Source organism: Chlamydotis macqueenii, chromosome 14 (genome assembly GCF_036417535.1).
Source record: "Chlamydotis macqueenii isolate bChlMac1 chromosome 14, bChlMac1.mat, whole genome shotgun sequence".
In the NCBI taxonomy this organism is placed as follows: domain Eukaryota; kingdom Metazoa; phylum Chordata; class Aves; order Otidiformes; family Otididae; genus Chlamydotis; species Chlamydotis macqueenii.
Genome location: NC_141569.1, coordinates 173751 through 194003, shown reverse-complemented (window position 1 = coordinate 194003; position 20253 = coordinate 173751). Strand labels below are relative to the sequence as shown.

Genomic DNA, 20253 nt, shown 5'->3' with positions numbered 1-20253 from the left:
CTGCCAGGAGCAGGGACATCTCCAACCAGATCAGGTTGCTCAGAGCCCCGGCCAACCTGGCCTGGAACGTTTCCAGGGATGGGGCATCCACCACCTCTCTGGGCTACTTGGGCCAGTGTTCCACCACCCTCAGTGGAAGGTTTAATCTGCATTAATCATATTTTTAAAATAAACTTACTTTTCCTTGACCAAGAGTTGTACTCAAATCTGAACAGTTTTAAATGAGCAACTCTAAAAAATATTTTAGAATTCTGAGTTTTGTCTGAACCTCAACTTGGCTCGAAACTAAGAACTCATATTTGTCTTGTTCAGTTTTCTGATATTTCATCCATAACAAGATTTAATAGCCATTTTCAAATCTGAAGGGTTAAGTTTTAAGATTTTTATTTGAAACCACATTCAGGCTTGCACAGGAGTACCAATTCCAAAGAGAAAACTACTCCTCTGAATATTTTCTATGCATTTTTTGTGTTTTGTATTTCATATGAAGAAAACTTTAAGCACTTCAAAATTATAAAACATTTTTCAGTTTCCATACAAGTATCTCACTTTCAAAATTACAAAACCACAGAAGATTAAAAGTTGTTAGGAAACAGCAGAAGAAAGTTACAGTGTTTGGTGGTTGGTTCAACTACAACTGTTATCTTTTTACTTTCAGGAAACATTTCCTGTTATTCTGCATTTGCTGGTTATTCCATCTGGACCACTCTCCTGATGCCAAACTATTCACAGCACTTCTCCAAATGAAACAGTCCCTTGGATACCACTGGCCTTTTATTTCCATGAACTGAAGTAACAATTACATATCAATAACGTCTCTCACCAGAACCTACTGGATGCTGTATTTTCGCCTGGTCAGAAGTGGTGACATTTACTTTAACTGTTTGGGAAGACTGGTTTCATTTGCAACATTAAAAAGATGGCCAAAGAAGAAAAACTCTCTCTAAAGAAAGCAATTCTATCTGACATTAATAGATATATTCCATCAGTAAAACTATGCATCAGAAATGAAAATGGCCCCCAAAGTTATTCTACTTGTTGTTTAGACAACATGCATATAAAACACACCTGATTGGTCCATCATTAAAAAAAAAAAAGAAAAATAAAAAGCTGTATCACTAACAGAGAGTTGACGTTCAAATAAGAGCCATTAGGAAAGCCATAGACTCAATGTGACCTTTAAATTAGTTAACTGTGAGCATAATGGCCTGTTACAGTTTTGTAATATGACGATCATGTTGGCTTCAGAACACAAGGACATCTGCATTCCATAGCGACACGAAATCTTTCCTTAAATTTTATATTTCCTTCTTCATCTTAGTGTTTGGTCTAATCAGCAGTTAAATTTGAAAGAGTATTCCTGAAGAGAGCACGTCAGTTAAAAGTACATGTAACAACAAGAATGAAAAGCTTTGCTTCTTTGGGAGTAAGGTATTCGTTTGCATCTTCGGAGCAACCTTAACACACGCTTGAAATGACAAATGAAATGGGTCGCAAAGAAACACATTACTTACAGACTTTAAATTGTGATTCAATGGCCCAGCAAAAAATGCGCCCGGTGCTATTGAAAAGGAACAGTCTGGATTCAGCTGATTTTATGAGACAGCCCCAGCACCGCAGGACCAAATCACAGCAAGTTCGGTTCAAGGACGATGGTGTGACCACAAAGACAGAACTGGATACTAATCCTGCCCAAGATATAGCATTCATGACTGGAAAAACAGAAATATTTAGGGATCACAATTTTTTACTACATCAATCTCCATCTTTTCGAAGGGCTCAGAAGGGGCTTCGGAATATTGCCATACAAACATCTCCTAGCCTCAGGAAACACTTCCCGGTTTTTAAAAAGAAAAAGCTGACAGTAAGCAAATCATTGACAGAAATGCCAACTGAGCCTGCAAATTCCATCCAAGTAAATGGCAATTTTTCTGAACAAGACATTATGCCTTCAGATCTCTGTTACTTAAGAATAACTAATCATTTGGAAGATGGATTTAGGAATAGTGAGGCCGACAGCCAGTTAAGTCAAAGACCATCAAAAGCACAAAGCAATGGACCTATCCCCTCAGATGATGTCTCAGTTTCAGAGAAGACAACTGTTTCTACGCAGGTGCCTGAATACATACATGTGAGTTTTACACAAGATAGCAGTGTTTCCATGGATGCACCAGACACAACCATGAATTTAAGTAATTCACTGCATTCTTCTACTGTCATAAACAGTAACAAAAATAATGAAAACGGCACACTGTCATCTAATTCTGAGAAAGTATACTCTTGCCTAAGCAATTCTACTAACTGCAGTGAATGCAGTCCTTATCCTGACTGGTGTGAAGCAGAAAAAAGTGATTCTGAGTCGCTTGTAGCCAGCAAAGACACAAGCAGTAAGGAAACCGCTCCATTGTTACCTCCATCAAATCACAGTTCATCTCCTTGTTTCCTCAGAGACCAGCAACAGGCAGGAGAGCACAGAACAGACTCCAGCTGTGTGGCGTTAACAAATGATCATCATACAATAACATCATTGACCAGCAGTGACGCATCAAAATCTATTCTGTCATGTAATACAGAAATCGAGAAAAATTCTACCCAGTCAGACGGTTCCCAGTGTAACAGCTGTTTAGAAGGATTTCACATAAACTCTTATCTGCCAAGGAATAAAACAAAACCTCAAACCAACAAAGAGATTAGCGAACTAAATCAAATTCATTTGGCACACAGCGAGCTCTGTGCCCTACAAGGCAGGCTGCAGTCTGTAGAGGAATCCTTGCAGTCCAACCAGGAGAAGATTAAAGTCCTTTTGAATGTAATCCAAGACCTGGAAAAATCCAGAGCCCTCAGTGAAGGGTATGGTGCATTTTAATATTAGTAATTCATCAGAAGTGTAAAATAGATTTTAGCATTCTTTTAACCTTTGCTACTGAAAAAATCTTCCCTGCGATATTTAAAGATGAGTTTGCAAAAATGGTATCTTATGTGTTTTTTCAGATATTTGGCCCTTGACAGAGAATTAAGTCTCTATAGTTTAGCTTTAGCTGATACTGCCTTTACCAAATCCAGTATGAGGCACAGTTTATTAACTCCATTATTTAGATTTACGGTATCAGATACAAAGCCACCGATACCTGAGACCTGGCAGTTTCCATCTAGCTCAAATTTGTATGCAGTAGAGAAACAAAAACCCAGCAGTCTAATGTAGTGCAATAGAAACCTACGGCAAGTCAACTTTCTCCTACCAGCAAGGTCAGATACGCGTTCAGTACTGAAGCAGTTCTAGTGCTGAGACAGTTCGTATCAGAAAAAACATCTCTCTCTTCAATGAGTTATTATGGCCTTCACAAGCAAGCAGAAGTGTAGTGGTTATCAGCATCCACCAACACTTGGGGACCGCACTGCTGGTTACATTTCCTGATACCACCACCACCACAGGAGCTTAAAGGGACTGCCCTAAGAGTAAGAAAAGGCGCAATGGCAGGTGAACTTCAGGAGCTTCAGTAGAGTAGGTCAGGAATATTTCACAGGAGATGGAGGTAGGTGCTTAAAAAGGATTAAATTTATGAACACACAGCACGTGAAGACTGTTAGCAAAACCTCCCTTTGGAATCTCAGATTCTAGAATGACTGCTTTCTGCGCTATCACAAGAAAGCAGGACCTGCATTTATTTTTAGTATGCTCTCATAGAGACTACTAGCCAAGTATTATTTATGTAACTTATTTATACATTATAAATAATAATAATTATACTATAAATGCAAAGAATGTCTAAAGACTGGACACCTTTGTAGGACAAGGTTAAAAATAAAATTTTAAATATTTCTATACTCAAAACAGGCTTTAGAATATCCTAATAATGCTTTCCAAACCATTAGCAGCAGCTCCTACTTACAGTAAATGCATCTAGGATATATTTTAAAATTCTTTTTTAAATTCTGTTTTATGATCAAATAATCTGTCTTTGAAAAACCTACAAATAAATCTTTCAAAGATTAAAGATAAAACAACATGAAGTCATACATTTACTTTTATACTTAGCTCAGCCAGCTTAGGCCTCTGGAATAACCATTTCTGTGAACTGGTTTGTGAGCAAAACTGCACCCTTCATTTTACAGATCAGATCACGTGTACCAACAGTATTTACTGGTAAAAATTAAGGAATAAAGCTGATAATCTTCCACGTTTCCACAAACTGTGCAAACATCACAAAAAGGCGGCTGCAGTGAGATTTTTGAGCAGGTTCAGTTGCACAGGACACTGACTTGCTCACATGACTCTGCACTTGTTCCCATGGGGACAGAAAAAGTTTCTGTGGCTGTGCAAAAACTGTCAGGACATAACTAACTGAAGCCACAATTTCATATGCCCAAATTTTCTTACAACTTCTGAAGAGAAATAAATCTATGTTGAAGAATTCTTTCCTTCTCAAAGTATTTTATCTAGGAATTGAAATTACCTTCTTTTATTTCTGATGAGTAATTCACCAACTCACACTCTAAATAAAAATGTACACTAATTTATAAAAATTAAAATATTATAAATCAAATTAGCATGTAATTTGATTTTGTAAAGATGATGTCCATCTGGCTGTTAGCATGAAAACACTTCTGTTAGTTTCCACTGAGCCCGCATAAGTTTTCATTCCAAGTAACTTTTTTCCCATATAATTCAGCTCCACCTATCCTCTCTCAGAGGGTTGTTCTTTGTCATTTTCCTCTATCCAAAAAGCCTATATGACTTTTTAGCCTAAACACAGCACAAAATCTGCTTTCCATCTGTATGCAGACATCCTGATTAGAAAAATGAAAAAAAAAAACAACCTGATAAAACACCAAACCTCAGAAGTTTGGTTTAGAAGCAAAGGGGTGAGGGGGAATACAAGTATATGTCAAGCTTAAGCAATCTCTTGTCTACAGTATATTTGATACTAGGAAATTCTTTAGGAATTTACAAATAAAAGCACCCACTCCTCCTCCCCTGCACATAGCTATGTATGACAGAGTGGACAAGTTGCAATTCCGTTTGCAGTTCTGACCATTACAAAGAGTAACTTTCAGTGAAGCACAGTCAGATTATTCCGCAATATTTATAATCCATTTCTGTGCAGTTACTACACGGTCAAAACCAAAAATTTTGCCAAATATCTTTAAGTTTCATATGGAGATTCAATGATAAGCTTCAATCCATCTTGCTAGAATCATCTAGCAGTAAAACTGGACTTTCCCAGCACTTGTGGCGGTAGAACAATGACACATGTGAAGAACCTTCACTTGAATTCCAAATATAATTAAAAAAATTATCTTGGTACCAATTGAAGTTCCCTAAATCACAAAAAAAACCTCATTAAATAACTGAAATGCATCCTTCAGACATAATGAGCCACCAACCTCAAGCTGTTTCTAATGCAGATCTCTCCATCATAAAAATAATTCAACTCTAGTTGGTGTTAAGTATGAGAGTAGTTTTTCTTGTTTTCTCAACACTCCAAATTCAAGGAGTATCAGCAGTACAAATCTGACTGGTTCATACTCAAGTGAGGAGACATGAAGAGGGGAAAGAATGGCAAGTGTCAGGGCAGAGATCGGATTGATTCACCAAAGGCATGGATATTCAAACCCTTTAAAGTGTGTTTTAAAGAAGCAGTGTGTTTTCGTAACAAGTACTCATGCAAGAACCAACAATCAGAATCTTGACAGCGTGAGGTGGGAAAGATGAAAAACAAAACCATAAATCAACACAGGGTTTGGGTTTTTTAAAGCCATCTTCTAATTTGAATTTGACACTAAATTTTTAGTAAGGATTATAGAAGTGGTGTCAGAATCACTTTTATTCATGAAAGATTCAGGGATCTGTTAACGTATCTATAGACACACATTACATGACCTACTGTCTGTTACAGGCGTAACTTCTATCACACTGGCCAAGACCTCAACAACTGCAGCACCTGCCAGAACACCGCATGCATCATTTACAGGTACCTCACTCCTTCACACCACTCTGTATTGTCTGCCTGTCTCACAAACGTAGAATACAATGTTTTGCTCACAGCTATAAAGGTCTCTATTATTATTAATCTAGTTTTTAACAAAAGACCAAGTGGTATGTGTGAGGTGGTTTGTTTGTTTTCGCAAGTAGAAAAGAATTAATATTGCCGTTATCTGAAACAGAAACTGTACTTCTGAGAATTCAAACAGAATTCCCCACTAACATTTCACAGCATTATTGCTACTAGCATGCTTTGAAAACCTTTGATGCCATTTCTGATGTTGAAATTCCCTTTCTGTGTTATATTTCTAAAGCTAAGATTTCTGTAATAAATTTAGATCTTGGAAGAGAAAAATGCTCAGTTCTCCAAATGCCAGGAAGCTATAGCTACAGTTCATGTTTATGTGGAAAACAAAAACAAAACTCCCAGACTTCTCACTTCAGTAAATGTTTATTTGTTATTATTTTGAGAGAGAGCAATCTGAGTGTAAGTTACTCCAAATTTAAACTGCAGTTTGTGTTAAATTCTAAGGACCAAAACACCTTGTAGCGCTGTATTCCAGAAACTGCACATTTCAAATGCTATGTCTGTGCAGACATACCGTAAGAGTCTTCAGCTTGCCAGTCTTCAACCAAAAACCTAGCAGGTGCAAAGTCTTGGTTATACTGCACACATAGCTTGTCCACTCAGTAAGGGATCTTACAGGGATTCCACCAATTTATAAACACATTACCTTACCTCTGCAACCTCAGATACCAGGCAGAAAACACAACTTCAGTTATTTGATTCCATAAGATTCACTGGGCTCTTCACAGAATATTAAGTGACGTATTGCACAAAAGCAGCACACTTGGCCGTTTTAGATCCTTTCGAGTCCTGCCACATGCTGCAGAGTTCAGAGAATGACGAGGATGATGAATGTGTGGACCAACTTTACGTATGATATCTCAGGCCTCATTTGGACAGGTAGAGAATATGTATTCAAATCAAAGGTAGTGGAGAAATTATAATACTGCTATTCCGATTCTCTGTTTTTGCATGGGACTCCTCACTTAAAGGACTTTTCAGCTGATGAGCTAATTACATAAATTACATGCTTGTCTCCCTTGCTATACATAGCACATTTCTGATGTGCTGTCCTGTTTTCCTGTTTAGTAAAGCAATAAAGAGCTTTTCAGTCTAACAGTGACCAGCTACATATAGAGAGGCTGTAAGTTTGGCTTTATTGACTACCCAGCAGGGTTACGTTAGATGACTTGGGACTCTCAGGCTAGACCCTGTTAAACAAATGTTTTTATTACAATAACCAAATGCAACTAGCAACTGAAAACAGTTATCTCAGCATACAAGGGACAGTATTAAATGAAGACTGATTTGATCTCTTGCCTCTAGAGATTACTCTCCAATATTAAATTTGAAGCTTTGAAGAAGGAAAGAAAAAAAAAGGAATGTGAGCAGATGCTATCCAGATGCTACAAACCAAATATGTAATTCTCCAGCGCTCATGATCTGTGATTACTGAAAAGTATTAAGTTGCAGTTTTAGCAATAAGCCAATAAAATTCAAGAGATGCTGACCAAATTTGTCATTTATATCACTTTCTTCTACTTCTTATATTTATTATGCATTGCTCCTTGTTCAGAGATCCCTCTGTAGTTCTTCTAAATTAGAATAATCCTATTGCTTTCTTTTTGCCACCTGAGTTATTCTATTTCATTAAAAACCCCAAAACATATTTATGACAAGGAAATAAACTTCTGGTTAATTTTAATATATTATTCCACAATGTTTATGGATTTCTGTGTAAATACAAATACTCACAAATAATAGTGTTTAAAGATACACATATTCACTAATTTTACAGATTTCTTCTCATCAGTGCCCAAATCAGGTCCAGGGTCTTAATGCGTCATCCCAACACCCCTCTGATGATTGTCATCCCAACACCCCTCTGATGATTGTCATCCCAACACCCCTCTGATGATTGTCAACCCAACACCCCTCTGATGATTGTCATCCCAACACCCCTCTGATGATTGTCATCCCAACACCCCTCTGATGATGCTTTTTTCCTCCCAAGGAGCTCCCAGTAGGGAAAATACAATTAGCTCCTATCTACTCTCCCCTCCACTTGCTAAAATCTCCAGAGCAGACATAGCTGATACAACTCTCACCTTCCTGCCCAGAAAAGATGGTTGAAATAAAGACAAAAAATATACAGCACTGCATCTCTCTCTTTTTTTCTTTTGGTGTTTTTGTATAACCGTACTGCTTGCATCAGACTGCTCAATCACTGACCTCACCCGTTCTTTTGAACCTGACATTTATTTCTGTGCACGTATCTGCTCTTAACTAACATCTTGGCTCTGGCTCTTATTTAACATCAATACTAATTAGGGGTTTTAATGGAGAAAATGAGTTACATTCTGCTTACCTGTTAACTAATACTGCTTATCTCAGACTTACATATTTGTCTAATTTCATGTATGTTTCGTCCCAGCAGCTCTCCTAGCAGGAGACACTCACATTTAACAACGTTAAGCATGTGAAAGTTTTGAATTTGTGCCAAGCATACGACTGAGTTAGATTACCCTATCAAAATGTGACCATTAAATAAATTTCATTGAAAGGTCACCCCAGTACATTTTCATTTTTTCCTCCTTTAATTTTTGTCCCATTGTTTTGGGCACAATGCTGAAGAAAAAGTTTTCCCTCAGAAAAATTTAAGAGGTGAACTTATTTTAAAGCGGCAGCCTATACAGCCTTGTGTTTTAACCAGGCTCTAATACTGAATAATGCTAAATTATTCTAATAAGCATTCTTTTCTAAGAGGGAATTTCTCATTTACTAGCTTAAATCTCTCAATTTTTCCGTAGTGTAGAATATGACTTCAGACAACAAGAAGGAAGATTTCATCAGATTTTGGAAACATTGGATCATGCAGAACAAAATCCAGCTTCCGTTTCAACTCCGAAGCTACCAACTGATCATCCAGCTCCCGAGAAAAAGGAGTTAAGAAGAAAAACAAAAAAGGTGAAAAGAAAATGCTTCTGGTGGATTTGACTTCCTTACGGATCCTTTTACATTTCGAAAGACACTCGAACAGAAAGAGGTTTGAGCACACACCTGAAGATATGCTATTATGAAATCACGAAGCTAAAGAATGTTTAATTAGAATATCTAAAAAATCTAAAGAAATGAGTTTACTTAAATCATCGCACTGAATAGAGGTGCATGAAGATATTATTTTCAAAAGGAAATTGTTTCTTTCAAAAGGATGCTTTCTCATTTTTTCCAAGGACACTTTCATATGCTTTGTAAAGACATTTTTTTTCCAACTTTCCAAAAATAACAAGGTTTAAACCTCTACTTTAAAAGACAATGGTAGAGAAAGCTAAGGGTGTCACATAGTCTTCATTTCATATTTATAAGCAACACGGACTGAAAAGAACGAACTTCACTGATCTTTAAACAAACCACATAATCAAGAAAAAATTCAGGGGAATCTATGGTGTTCAAACAAGTATCTCCTCAAAGGAGACAATTACAATTATTTCAAATCCCCGCTGAAATATTTTTGTTGCTGTCATCTGATATTTAAGACCAAAAAAAACCCCTTCAAGTTAGGTTTTACTCTGTCCTTTTATTGGTTCAATTTACAAAGCAATCATTTAGAAGTTTCAGCCATTTAATAGACCTCTCTGAAAAGAATCATGATACAAGAGAATGTTTTGGTAATTCTAGTCTTAACCTCCTGCTCAAGTAAGGTCCAATTAGGTGAATTTGAGTTTTGAGAATCTCCAAAGAGAAGAATTCATAACCCACTGGGGCAAGTAATTTCAAATTTTTTCCAAATATCTAATCTGAATTGCCTAAGTTCTAACACGTGTCCGTGACGGTTGTTCTATTCAAGTACACCTTCAAGAAGAATTAGACAGATAAGACCTCTCTCCTAAGCCTTCACTTCTGAGAGACTGAACAAATACAATTTTCACTGCCTCTCCATGTGTTCCATGCTGCAGCCCGCAGTCATCCTGGTGGTCTCCCTCCAGTAAGTTCACATTTTTCATCTACTTGGAAGCCTAAAACTGGACACAACGCCTCAGATGTCATCACACAATAGCTAATTAGAGGGGAACAACCACTTTGACTACTATCTTGCTAAACCACTTGCCCAATTTGTCCATGTAAGATTTGTATCACAATACCAAAATACTCCAAGATGTGTTTTATTTGCCTTAAGATACAAGCAAGTCAATACATGATACAAAATTGATCATAGAAATTAATATTTAATGAACCTATCTGTATTATATTTAAAAATTTTACATTCTGAAAAGATTTCATCAGGTGTCAATGCAGCTATTTCTTCCCTTCAAAAATAGTTGAGTTATCAGCTAGCACAGGGTTTGCCAATGTAACCTACTTCAGGGTCGATGGTACTATTTTGCTCATGAAAACATGGTCATCTTTCCTACAGAGGGGAAAAGGTTTTCTGAAGGAAGTTTAAAGGGCACACTGTAAGGCCCAAATGATGTATTTTATGTTTAGTGGAATGTACTGCAGACCTTTTCTTAGAAGTGGTTCTGCTTAATTAGTTCAAATTGTGCCAAGGTATTCAATAGATTAACACCTGGATCCTATTTTTATAAATCATATTGTATTAATTGTCCAATGTTAGTTAAAAATGTCTGTACACTTTTTGTACGCTTCTGTGTTCCTTGAATTCTTAGGGTTAATTACACATTTGAAAACACATTAAAAACAATTTTGCACAGAAGAATTTTGGCTGGAAGAACTAAGTCTTTTGATAAAACTAGTCTTCATCATCTTCATTTAGAAGAGAGTATGCTATGTGACATGGTTTAATTTATCAAAATTCTAAAGGACTGACAATTTTAAAAAAGATTTCTATGTAAAGTTCAGTCAGTACAGAAGTGACAGGCACAAAATTATCATAATTTTAGGAGCTTTTCAAAAGAAAAGTCTTATATGAATTTTACTAGCTAAAAGGATGTCTTTAGGAGGACAGAAAAGCTCCTCAACAATTATCTGTAGGTATAACGAAGGTAAGAATTAAATTACTACATCAGAACATGTCATTATATTACACTCAAATACATGTACTGCTCATACTAGTATGTTTCTTGTGAATTAAAATGACATTTTATGATTACTATCCTCTGGTAAAGGTGTAACAATAAGCAATACCAACAGGCGTAACACTAGTAAAACCAGTAAGGTTTTTTTTCTGTAGTGAAGCAATTTTCAATAATCTGTTATTCTATGAAAGTAATCTTTCTGTCTTTTTGTTAGTAAGCACAGAAAAGGCCATTTTAAGGTGTCTGATTTTGGTTTTGCGAACATAATGAATATGATGTCTTCAATATATTTCCAAAGGTTCTAGATTGTTCAATTTAAACAAATTACAATATTTTGTATCACTACATAGCACTAATCAATTCCTGGGGTCAGTAAAACTATGCAAGAATAGAAATACTCTATTTAGTTTAAGGAAGTTACACCTATCTTTGGCTGGCCTAAGGTTCTAAGACTTTCTTATGACCTGAACAGAGATACTTCTGAAAAACTGAAATATGGTTACAGGTTTTATATTTTCACGTCTGATCTTGATAGAATTCAGACCTGTAGACAATTTTTAATCCTTAATCTCTCAGTAGAAATTAGTCTGTTTCCCATATTCCTCAGCTGGTTGTTTTCCAGTTCTCTCTCAATCAGTAGAGTACGGATTGTCCATAAATGGATAGGAAATTCTCTTTTCAATACCTGCACACACAGCAGTAGGGAGACACTTAAGGTATCTAGGCCAGTCGACTCTCGCCGCCCAATGCTGTAATTAAGGAACATTCACTTGTCTTTCAGTTTCCCCTCTGTTCAGTGTTTTTAAATTCATCCCCTTCAAGACATCTGTTTTCCTTTAACGAAAATATGAAATTACCGTGCTGCTAAAGCACTGCTGTTCAGAAGGGTTGCTCCTGGAGTTCTCTACATCAGTAGTAGCAACAGTCAGCCACATTCTAAAATATATATCTAAGATCCAAACAAAAAGCTTATCTGAAACACAGGCAGAACTGGCACATTCTTCTGCTGACTGCCATGAACAAAAAACATGCAATAATATAACTGAAAGCAGAAGTGTGCCAGAAGTAAATTATTCCTACACAAGAATAAGCATCATAGTTTCACAGTAAAACCACAGCTACTAAATGCAAGAAGTTATTAATATATCCAGTCTTCCCCACAGTATGTCACGCACAATAGGCTTTCTATGCACAATTTTTAAGACAACATTGGAGCAAAAGGCTATTTGTTACACTAAAAGGCAACAGTGGTAAAGTGTCAGTCATGGTCTGCATCAGCCACAGCAAGAGGGCAAGACTGCTTAGTTGCTATATGTTTTGTTTAGATTTAACACAGACATTCATATATCCTAGCAACACAAAATACCTAAAAATTAATAGCTTGGTAACACATAATTGGAGAATCTAAACGATATGGAAATTTAATACGTAAGCACTGCTTTTTGTTTTATTAAGTTTTAAAAATATTTTAGAAATTATTAATTCATATAAGAAATTTTAAAATTACCAGATATACACTATGCAATTTACAATGTCAAGATTGGAAAAGAAAGAGAAATTGGTAGACTATTAGATGTTAATAGTACTGACTACAAAAATTTCTCTGACTCAGAAAATGATGGTAATGCCTAAAACCAGCTCCCAGAGTAGGAAATATATGTCAGAAATATATACAAAAATGCTCTTAAATAAAATGCAAAAAACCCAGAAGATATCTAAAAACCAAAAATCCCCAAACCACAGCTACTGGACAGCACTCACATAGAAAATATTGTCGACTTCTCAGAAAGACATATTTAAATTACAACTACAATGCAGTATTTATAAAACATTGCGCAGCACATAGTATATTCCAAAATTACTGTGTTTGAAATTGCTGTTCTATGGAATCAGCCTAACTTTCTTTAAGAATTCAGAATGTATGAATAAAGCACTGATTTCTCTGTCATGTAACAGCAGTTCACACAGGGCTTTTTATGGTTTTGTGCACTACAGCTCTTTCAAAAAAGACACAGTACTTAGTAATTACAGTGGCTTAGACACAAAACATCTCCCTAATGAAATGTATTATCTAATGTATGTTTTGTAAGTTTCTAAGTTCTTTAAAAGTGATGTTATCTTTTGTAATAAAATTAGACATTTGTCTTAGGTTTCAGGAGTCGATTAATAGCAAACAACATTGAGATTACAAAGGAGGTGAACAATTGCTCTTTGGAAAAAGAAAATGAATAGGAAATTAATAAATAGGTCTGTCATGGAATCATGCTGCACCTTTTATTAGTAGAGAAAGGATTTTAATTTGAATACTGAATAAAAAAGCTGTAACTTTTAGCTAGATCATGCGTATATTTGAATATATTATATTCTTCAACCACAGCAGCTCTGCAAAATTGTTTTTCTGGTCATTATTTCCCCAGAATGTATTTTGGTTTTTTTTCTTAAGTATGCTATCTAGCGTAGCTTTGGTTAACTAAGCACACTGTTTTCTTTTCAGCCAACCCTTCGTTTGTACAATATCTTACATAAATATTGTCTAAAAATTTTTCTGCATAGCAGCTAAACTGATATTGAGAATAAAATCAAGTTTGGGAGTACCAAAGGAAAGCTTTAAAATGTATATAGTGGATTTATGATATTTTTGTTTACCTAACCAAGCCAATACTGAAAACAAGTACTTTTTTTTCTACATGGTTCTATATGTTTTACTTCTATAATTACTGTAGCAGAACTTCACTACGTCATGACAGCATTTAACTAGAAGTCAAAATTTCACAAAGTATTCAAGATAAAGCTTGAATAGCACATTTCAGACAATAAACTTGTCCCTCTTTATTACAAGTTTAAAAGTACTTCTACATTCACAAAGAGTCAAGTTTTTCTGGTTTGGTTTTGTTTTTCTTTTTTTTTTTTTTTAATAGTGAAAATAATCAAACATCTGTTAAAGCCTTCAAAGTCACAATGAAGGCAAGAGTGGCATTTAAGTCTTCTCTGCAGTAGCTGCAGAGAGCCAAATCACTTTCCCATCACCAACACCTTCTCCTGAAGGGATTATGTTCTTCTTAGCCTGCCTCCTTCCGCGAATTACATGAACAACGCCCACAGCATGCTGTTTCCAGCTGAGCACAAGGCAGCAACTTCCCTTAGATTCAACTGGTATTGCAGCAAGAAAAGATAAAGGCAGCTGTAACCCCAAATAATATTAACTCCTTCTCCTGCCAACAAGCTAGAAGATTGTGAAAAGGACACCTGAATACGAAAATCAACCTCGTTACCCCTGCCAGAAAGCAAAAAAATCTCAGGTAAATAAAATCCACTACTCTATCAAGTGCAAGACATTCAAACTTGCAAGGAATTACAGGACTTGTAAATTATACCCATGGGGTTTTTTTTAGCACAGCGTAGTACTAGCATTGTCTTTCACACCATTTTCAAGCTCTAGAAAATTACACAGCAGAAGATAATAAACACACTTGCAATATTCAGAAATACAGTAACAGATTGAAGAATCTAAAGAGTATCCCTCTGTTCTCCTAGAAATAAATAACAGATGTAGTCCAACTTGAAACGTCACTCACATCCACAGAACATCAGCTCCACAGTCTGACTGCAGCTACTCCATATGTCCCACATGGACTTGCAGAGCTCACCGTACTTTCAGCTCTTTAGCTCACCTAAGCATTCTGCAGAAGGCTATAATTCTGGCTAGCCAATTCATTTTTAATAGATAAAGCATTCAGTCTTTCAACAAGTCTGGCCCTCTCAAGAACTTTGAAAGCAAACGTGCAAATTAACTGAGTGAACTAGAAGCTGTATACAGAGCATGAAATGACCTTATTTTGCCAGTTCTTTCTGAACGCAAAAGACTATTTTGTTCACTATGAACAATTTCTTCACGTGTCACATGTAAGAGTACTTTGTAGAAAGATCTTACCTCAACTCTAGAGAAGTCTGTAACTTACTGGAATTTTGCTTTGAAAAACCTCTAAAACGCCCAATACCACATTATCCATTGGCACTTATGAGCATGATTAGTGTTCAGACATCTGCATTTCAAAATTCACACTGGATTTGATCTTTTTTAAGTAAAGCCAGCCAAACAAATTACAGTAGATGAAAGAAAAAACCAATAACAAACAGATTTTTCCAAGCCATTTCAATTGACTGTAACTGGCTTGTTTCCTAATGATTTTCTAATATTTCCTAATAATAAGGATCATATTTGCAGGACTGCTACAGTTTCATTTTGCTTCTTCATCTACTGTTCATGGTAACCAGGAATATTTCTTGGAGCAAACTAATACATTGATTACATCATCCATGGCAACTCAGACAATGCTTTCTTTGCAAGCACAGAAAACACTTTCAAACACTGTAGAGAATGAAAGTCTCACTGGGTTCATTCAAAACCTCTTCCTGTTATGACAACACATACATGCCAGAGGGTTACACACAGAAGAACAACAGACTGGAGTTCTGATAAACAGTTAATGATAATGACTTCTGGAACCCATAGATCTACCACCAGGGAGTCTGAAGCAACCACTGCCAAATATCTCCTCTGAAGAACACAGTTATTAGCAGACTAATCATTAGGAGACACACATGCTCTGACTGGCAATCATCTTGGTTTTCCAACAGAAAGAAACAAGGAAAAAAAAGTACATTTAAAAAGATATGCAATGTACCTCTTGTGGCCAAAACAATCATGTAAATGCTGCTTGTGATTTTGCAGAATAATTTAAATCTCTAAAGACTTAACAATTCACATGCATCTTCTCTGAAACGCACAGTCTGAAGGGCAAGTTCCATAAATCCCACTGAACACAGCTGGCTTGCATTCTCACAAATAGTCTAAATTAAGAGGAGTGCTCATGAGACACATACTTAAAACTGAATAAATTGTAGAATCTATCCTTGACTATAACTCTCAAACCATAGAATCTCCACAAAAAGCTCAGGTGAGTGCTCTCCGCCAGCCCATCTCCAGATACCTCCCCTGGGCACATAAGGCATCATCTTCCCCCTGCAGAAACAGAGCCAGGAATGGCACCTGTCCCATAGCAGGTCTAACCCATTAGCAAGTAAAGCATGTGGAAAAACTGGGAGTAACAGAGCATTCACCAATTATTTATATAAGCTATTCAAAATAGTGCCTTTTTTCCCTGTTTTACTCAGATACTTCCACTTTGGATTAGTAGAAACATTATTTCAGTTTGTTAAAATGTGCCATTTATGCACATTTATAAAACATTCTTCTTTTTACAGACAGCAATTGACTTTAGTGTTTGGTTTCTTAAAGAACACACAAATCTTGCAGTACTCACCTACACTTCAAAAACCACTATACTGGCACAGTTGAATGAAGAGTAAAGCTTTATATCTTTTATTTTAAACCTAAAAAAGCCCACAAATAAGGACTCCACAAGTAGTATATTTGCATTTTTTTCAAGATAACTATAAAATTACTTTCAAAGCATTGAAAATACATTAAAACATTACTCACAATTAAGGGATCATCTCGTCCCATTGTAATAACAGTTCTGTTCACTGTGCGTAATAATTGTACCATTATTTCTTGAATATGATGATACGTTGACTCCTGCAAACAAAAAACAGTTTTGGTATTAAACCCATATATCTTGTAAAAGAAAGAAGAAATCAATTACTTCCATGTTGATAGTTCAAGTTGTACAATATATTAACCACCCTATGGAAAGAAAGACACTAGTACTTCTTGCTTACGCTGCTCTTTAGTTCACCAGTTCCCGTGGAATACTCATTTCAGGTGGCACAGTTCAATTTTAGCCCTATTTATCCCATAATTGTGTTTTGTTTCAAAAAGTCACTTCTCATCCCTTACTCAAAGGACTTGTGTTTTCCCAGTAACTTCCCTAAGTAGCCTGTAACTTCATAGCAACACCCTGGTAACAGGTAAATGAGGCAACTTGTATCACAGTTCTCCACACCTGTCAGTGGTCCTCAGGGTGGTCTGGAGCTCAGTAACATTCTTAGCTTGCAGTCACAAAGTATATAATTACTAAAAGAGAAAGCTATTTTCATTTCACTCTGTAGCTCTGTGAGGGCATAAACTGAAGACAGTCTGCTCTGATCATCAGACAACTTTGGAGAGTAGCATGCAACAATCAAAGAACGAAAAAGCCTAAACACATTTCAAATAGGAAAAAAAAAAAAGCTTACACCAAACAAGGCATCTCTAACATCACATGTAGTATGGAAAGAACACCACAATCACTGGAGCCATGGTGAGTTCTTTTTAGGTGGCTGAGCTCCAATATGACCCCAGAAGAAACTGCTTCTGAGTATTTCTCCTCTGAGACATCCAATGTTGTCTCCTCTCTTTCTCCTGTTTCAATTAACTTGGGCCAGACCAGCACCCCTTCCAGTACAGGCCCTCCTCCTACCTAGCCAGAAATGTATTATTATCATTTAGTCCTATTATGTCCTTGGACTAAAACACATGCAAGCTTCAGTGATCTTCTCACCTGTCATAGCATTTCACAAGTTACTATATTCTGTAAATGAACAATGTATTCACAGAATAATTTGTTTTGGTTTGTGTTTTCTTTTTTTAATTAAAATTTCTCTGGTACAGTCCCATATTTATAAAAAGACTACACCTGACAGTTGCTGCACAGAAGACACATTTTTTGGAGTGCTTTCACAAAGCTGCTTTCTCTTCCATCTCCTCTGCTTCCCAATATGCACACTGTGACCTTTAAGGTCTATGCCAAACAATTTGAAAACCATACAGTGCTCTTTGTATTTTAAATACACTGAAAACATTGCAAATTCTTATCCAAAGTTGTAATCAGACGGACACATTCCATTCAAAGAGCAACAACCAGAATCTTTTGGCCTTTATGCAGCAGAAGCAGCATATCTTACTCTTCCTGACTGGCACAGTTGACCTCACAGCAGCAAAACAAAAATCCAGCCTTGACACTGGATTGTTGAACAGTGGCAGCCCTTGGCACCAGAGTATTTTCACAAGATTTCCACTTTCAGGGTGTTTTATTATATGGCTAGAAAGCAAGACATCATTGGGAACAGACATCTTTGTAAAACAGTATAAATTTCATTGGACTCGGAGGCTTACCATCTCAAGTCTCTCTCTTTCCAAGAGTACTAACGCATTATAGATGGATTTAACTGCATCACAGATTCCTCACCACTGTTTCACCACACAATATAATAGTTACTGCACCCTGCTTCAAACTGAGAACAAGGGGCAGAGCATAATTGGAGAGAAATACAGAGATGGATAGCATCTCGGAAGCACCCAGAAAAAGGAAAACAAGGAGATGCCGACAGTGTGAGGAAGAGAGGACAAAGGATGCCAGAAAAGACGAGTGAACCACAGGAAAAAAAAAATGCCGAGGTGCTTAAAATAGCTTAATTTCTTGGACTTGAAAACATAGAAGAGCTATCTCTTATCCACGGCCTTCAGGACCTAAAATGCAACACGTTTTCAAATCCTACTGTTCTACTGAAAACATTAGTGAAAAGTACAGAAAAAATATATATTCCATTCAAGTATCGTCTTGATCAGAGTTTAGACATTGTCCACCGAACAAACACAGCTTACACAGTGAAAACCTGAGGAAACAGTAATATTGAGTACACAGACATGGAACTGTTTGTTAGCCTTGCAGTGAGAACCATCTGTCTGCTACAGATGCTTGTATTTTTCAGCAGGATTTTGTCTTCCTGTGAAAGGCATCCCATTTTTTCTTTGAACTTGAACCCTTTCCATATTCACTAGCATTACTGTAATGTCAAATGTAACTTTCAAGAAATAATGCACTACAGATAAACTACACTGGCTAAGTTTTTGACACGTCTTTAGAGTACACTCTTGATGAATGTTGTTCTATTTATAGAGGTCTACACAGCTTTTCTGTTTTCAAATCTTTTTGTATATTTTTCTTGAACTTTGATTATAGAAATATATTTTATGACTGCGTACGTCTGTCCAAAAGCAGTTTGTCATCTCTTATTTCAGACTATTCCATTTATTAAATAATTTCAAGGTTTGGTTTGAAGTGCAGAACATTTGTTACCTGTGTGCATTAGAGTACCAGTCAAAACTTAGCATTTTGTTTCAAACAAGCATTCTCAACTGTTGGAAGAATGCATCCTAGGACAACAGAGTACCTATGGCAAGTCACCTGCCATAAAATACATAATTTTATCAAGCTACCAATTAACACAGCAGTACAGGAAAGGTGAAGTAGCCTAGAGTACAACACATTTATACAATTATACACCCTGTCCCTGATTTTTTTCATTTCTTATTTACATCAATTGGAAATTACATTTCTCAAAGCGAATTGAGAAACTGCGTTATTTGTATAACTTCCTCCCTGTAACTACAAAAAATTAAATGCCGCAATTATGTATACCTTTATCTTAAGCATAAATCAAGCCCCTTAAAGTTATATGGCTATGCCTAATCAGCAAATTGGTTCAGAACAATTTTGGAGCAAATCTCTTGATCACTTCCATTCACCATGTACTGCTTTCTGAGTGGTTTTGTTGTACACAAACTAGATTAATTCCAGATACAGATAAAATAGAAGCTCTTTTACTGTGCTAGAAATGAAGACATTAGGTTCTTGACCACTGTTTGGGTCACACCAATATAAGGTCCCCCAGCATGCTTCTGCACTGCTTGCCTTCAGAAAGCTGAGCCACATGAGTAACGGAGATGTTTGAACCACAGTATCAGACCAAATGTTACTCAGTGTAAGCTCCCCAAGCCATCTAGAACAGATTCATCAGGAGCCCTCCAATGAACCACATGAATCTACTGGTTGACTCCTGTGGGGAAGCCGCACTAAATGAAGTAAACATGGTATAGAGGCTTTTTTGGCTAACATTTCTTTAAGATTTATTTGAAGGTATGCAAAGCTATCTGCTATAACAGTGGCTACCTTCTGACAATAGTCTCTAAAAGCACTAAAACTCACAATTTGTAGTTCACAGAGTACTTTCTTTTCACCCAGAAAAGATACCGTTGTCTCAGTGCAAGAACTGCAACACTTCAACAGCCTTCTGGCTAGAACTCTGTCCATGCAGCTACCATACCGATGTAAAGATAAAAACTGGCATCTCCGCTGGAATTGTTATCTGCAGTGCTGCATAAA

At 36.5% G+C, this 20253-nt stretch overlaps 2 protein-coding genes across 4 annotated transcripts in view; one reads left to right on the top strand and one right to left on the bottom strand.

The window, feature by feature from the left end:
- Positions 1 to 10262, top strand: part of INSYN2B (inhibitory synaptic factor family member 2B) — a 35596-nt gene extending 25334 nt beyond the window's left edge. For 2 of the 3 annotated variants that reach the window (XM_086759128.1, XM_086759127.1), the window contains 3 exons: positions 659 to 2850; positions 5898 to 5972; positions 8861 to 10262. In XM_086759128.1, the coding sequence (XP_086615254.1) occupies positions 1475 to 2850; positions 5898 to 5972; positions 8861 to 9047 (1638 nt within the window). In that variant the 5' untranslated portion in view covers positions 659 to 1474 and the 3' untranslated portion in view covers positions 9048 to 10262. The remainder of the gene's footprint in view (positions 1 to 658; positions 2851 to 5897; positions 5973 to 8860) is intronic. The other variant, XM_086759130.1, reaches the window with a different exon arrangement.
- DOCK2 (dedicator of cytokinesis 2) overlaps positions 1 to 20253 on the bottom strand; it is a 184647-nt gene that overhangs the window by 96916 nt on the left and 67478 nt on the right. The window contains exon 27 of the mRNA XM_086758735.1: positions 16590 to 16685. Within this exon, the coding sequence (XP_086614861.1) occupies positions 16590 to 16685 (96 nt within the window). The remainder of the gene's footprint in view (positions 1 to 16589; positions 16686 to 20253) is intronic.